We start from the raw sequence: 3,513 nt of genomic DNA, 5'->3' as shown, positions 1-3,513 counted from the left end.
CTTGTCCCGCCGCGGGCCATGCGTGATAGCACAGGGGGCGTGTGGACGTCGGCGGGACGGCGAGAAAAAAACTGGGGGCACGCTGTGTTGTGGCGAGGTGTTTCCACGTGTGTGAAGCCCCAGACAGACAGGGAGGGTCATGGCTGTATGTGGAAGCACAATAACAAAATGAATAAAGGATTTTTTTTCTCTCTTTCTCTCAGTGTGTGTGTGCGTGTGCGTGTGCGTGTGCGTGCGTGTGCGTGTGTGTGTGTGTGTGTGTGTGTGTGAGAGAGAGAGAGAGAGAGAGAGAGTGTGTGTGTGAGAGAGAGAGAGAGAGAGAGAGTGTGTGTGTCAGCTGATGATAGTGAATGGAGACAGGATGTAAGCTAATGTGAGACAACAACATTGGCAGACACAAAGACAGTGAGCCAGTCTGGCCCTGTTCAAATAATCTGACCCAGAAACATGGAAACACTGGAGGGACAAAGTACAAACCAGATCTGCTTGGCGTTGGATGTTGAACAGACTGTTATACAAGCACCAGGAGCTTTCTTCACATTTCAGTTTTTCTCTTCCTCTTTAGTGCCGGCTTTGGCCCAGGCTGCAGCCATGCCACTCCTGGAAGAGACAACTCTGCCACAAGACCACCCTCCTACAGTCCCTGTAGTCATCATAGGTAAACGTCTGTCCTTCACTCTGCCGCCTTTTCAAAGTTCCTCGTCACTCCTCCAACCTGTTTGTAACCCTCCTCATGAGTCACCTTGATAAATGCCCTATATGCCACCTGAGCTGCATCTCTCACATATTAACTTGCATTTCCCTGAACCTGGGGTCATTTTAGGCAACGGGCCATCAGGTATTTGTCTGTCCTACCTGCTGAGTGGATACAAGCCCTACTTCGACTCAGCAACTGTCCACCCGAACCCAATATTGTACAGAAAACTGCAGGAGACCAAGCAACTCCCGATCACTGAACAAGTAACCTCCAATTCCCTTGCGTACGTCGCCTGATCGCAGCGGTGCACAGATGTGATGGTGGATGTGTTTCTCTTTTGTAGGATCTGGAATATTTGAGTGAAGGGCTTGAGGGAAGGTCAAGAAACCCAGTGGCGGTGCTTTTCGATACACTGCTGCACCCAAATGCTGACTTTGGCTACGAGTTTCCTTCTGTGCTTCAGTGGAGGAGGGACAAGCAGCAGCACATCCCACATCTGGTTCTCGGGAGGGCAACGCCTGGAGGAGCGTGGCATGTAAGTGACCATGTGTGGTCGGCCATACTTTTGCAAGTAATCTACCTTGTAAATCAAATCTAAAAGTTTCTATCCTACTTTAAAGTTACATTTTCTTTCTCTGCTTTCTGTATGTTCTCAGGCAATGGAGGGCTCCATGCTCACTATAAGTCTTGGCATTTGGATGGAGCTTCCTGGGGTCAACTACAGAGACTTGACCAGTGGGAAACGCAGGTAGGTACGGCTTCCTCGTCAAGTTTATATTTGCACTGTCCTCCCTCATTGTCTTCCTCTCCTCTTTAGGGATGTAACCAATGACAGGGCCACCCCAGAGGAGATCTCTTCTTATTACCGTAACTATGTGAAGCTAAAGGGGCTCCAAAAGAATTTTGTTGACAACACTTATGTGACCTCCGTCCAGAAACTCTGCCGGGGGAATGAGGGGAAAAGTGTGGAGAATGGGCACCCAGCTGAAGGAGATGGACGGGTGGGAGATGGCGTTAATGAGGGACTTGAGGGAAATAGAGGAGAGTGTGTAAATGGTGGAGGAGGGGCGGCTCTATGGGAGGTCAGGGGATACCAGCAGGTGCAGAATGACACACATGTGCCCTTTTCCCTGTTTGCTGAAAACGTAGTCCTGGCCACTGGTGCATCTGATGCACCAGTTCGATTGGGTGTAGAGGGGGAGGAGCTACCTTTTGTGTTCCACAGCATCTCTGACCTTGGCTTGGCTGTGAGCCGGCGAAAACTGGACATGAACTCTGATCCGGTTCTGATTGTAGGTGCTGGCTTAAGTGCAGCTGATGCAGTTTTGTGTGCTTGCAACAGCAACATTAGAGTTCTGCACGTGTTTCGTAAGGGCACAGACGACCCAGACCTCATCTTTAAGCAACTGCCCAAAACACTGTACCCAGAGTACCACAAAGTCTACAACATGATGTGCTCCCAGACCTACAACAACGTGGCTCCCTCCTCTGCTCCAAACAGACCCCAGTCAGTTAGTATTGCCTCTTCAGTTTGTGCCAAGATGTGCCCAAAGCCCCAACTGGCCACAGGCAACCTGGCCGGCAATGATAGTGTCGGCCTGTTTCCTGACTACACAAGTTTCTCCGACCACTGTGTGGTGTCCTTCCAGTCTGACATGAAGTGTTTGCTGCAAGGGAACAACTCCCTCAAGGCCTTCAAGATCTCCATGGCCCTGGTACTGATAGGGACCAACCCAAACTTGTTTTTCTTGAAGGGCCAGGGCCAGTACCTCGGTCAGGATCCAACAAAACCCATCTCCTGCAAGCAAAACCCCATTGACATAGACCCCTACACTTTTGAGTGTAGCAAGGAACCAGGTCTGTTTGCCATGGGGCCACTGGTGGGAGACAACTTTGTTCGCTTTTTAAAGGGTGGTGCGTTAGGCATTGCTTCATGTCTGCTGAAGAGACTCAAGAGCAAAGGGAAGCTCATCAGCAATGGAGGAAACAACTTCATTTGAAACGATGAGGAAAGATTGACACGCTGGTCTTAAAGCACCGATTTAAAAGTCTTTTATCAATATGGGAGGGGGTTTTAGTCTTCAAAAGGTTTAATGCAGTGTCATCTCCTCATTGTTAAACTTTTCGAGACCAAAAAGACAAAGGATGTATAAATTAGTTTCGAAAGAAACAAAATACAGCTTTCAAGAGTTTTGTCTGACTTCCAGTGAAGTCTCCATCTGTCCAAGCTACTGTGTGCCAATGTTTTCTCATCAGTCTGTAACCTTATACTGAACGGGACCTTTGTTTTTTTTTTTATCAGGGGTATTTATTCTTTCACCATGTGTCTTCAATCCATTAGTAATAACACTTATCCTGATTCTGAACATGCTTCACATAGTCTTGTAGCCTTTGTGAAAGGGAGCAGTTGCGAATAAATCCTGCTACTCCCCTTAAATCCATGAAACATAATGTGTTTGTAGGGTGAGTGATGGTCGCTCACAGAGAAAACAACCTTCCTGTAACTCAGACTTGAGTTGTATTTGCAATGTGACACAGATCACATCATCTCAAAACCTGTGAACCAACAACTTGATGACAAACGAGACTTGATGTTCCTGATTATTGAGCCTTCTCTTTGTTTTCACTTAGGAAGCTTCTACTTTTAGCTGCTATTGAGGCTAGTTAGAGCCATGAATATAAAATCGGAAAAAGCCATTAACCAAAGCAACACCTGACCCTTTCCTTTGGTTATATGGAAGCTGAAAGGCTTTCTATGCAAATTGTTTTACTTGCAGATCAGACGATTTCACCTTCAGTTGCAAATTTATCGGTTA

General features: G+C 47.3%; 1 protein-coding gene across 1 annotated transcript; it reads left to right on the top strand.

Moving 5' to 3' along the window:
• Window positions 1–573: 573 nt before the first annotated feature.
• On the top strand, window positions 574–2,697 carry osgin2 (oxidative stress induced growth inhibitor family member 2; the record flags this gene model as incomplete). The annotated part of the gene is made up of 5 exons (XM_080472342.1): window positions 574–658; window positions 824–960; window positions 1,041–1,232; window positions 1,354–1,445; window positions 1,515–2,697. Exons 1-5 carry the CDS (start codon window positions 592–594, stop codon window positions 2,695–2,697), a joined length of 1,671 nt encoding a protein of 556 aa, XP_080328468.1. The 5' UTR covers window positions 574–591.
• Between the last annotated feature and the right edge of the window lie 816 nt (window positions 2,698–3,513).

Source organism: Lipophrys pholis (assembly GCF_963383615.2).
Source record: "Lipophrys pholis genome assembly, chromosome: 9".
NCBI lineage: Eukaryota > Metazoa > Chordata > Actinopteri > Blenniiformes > Blenniidae > Lipophrys > Lipophrys pholis.
This window is presented reverse-complemented; position numbering and strand designations above follow the sequence as displayed.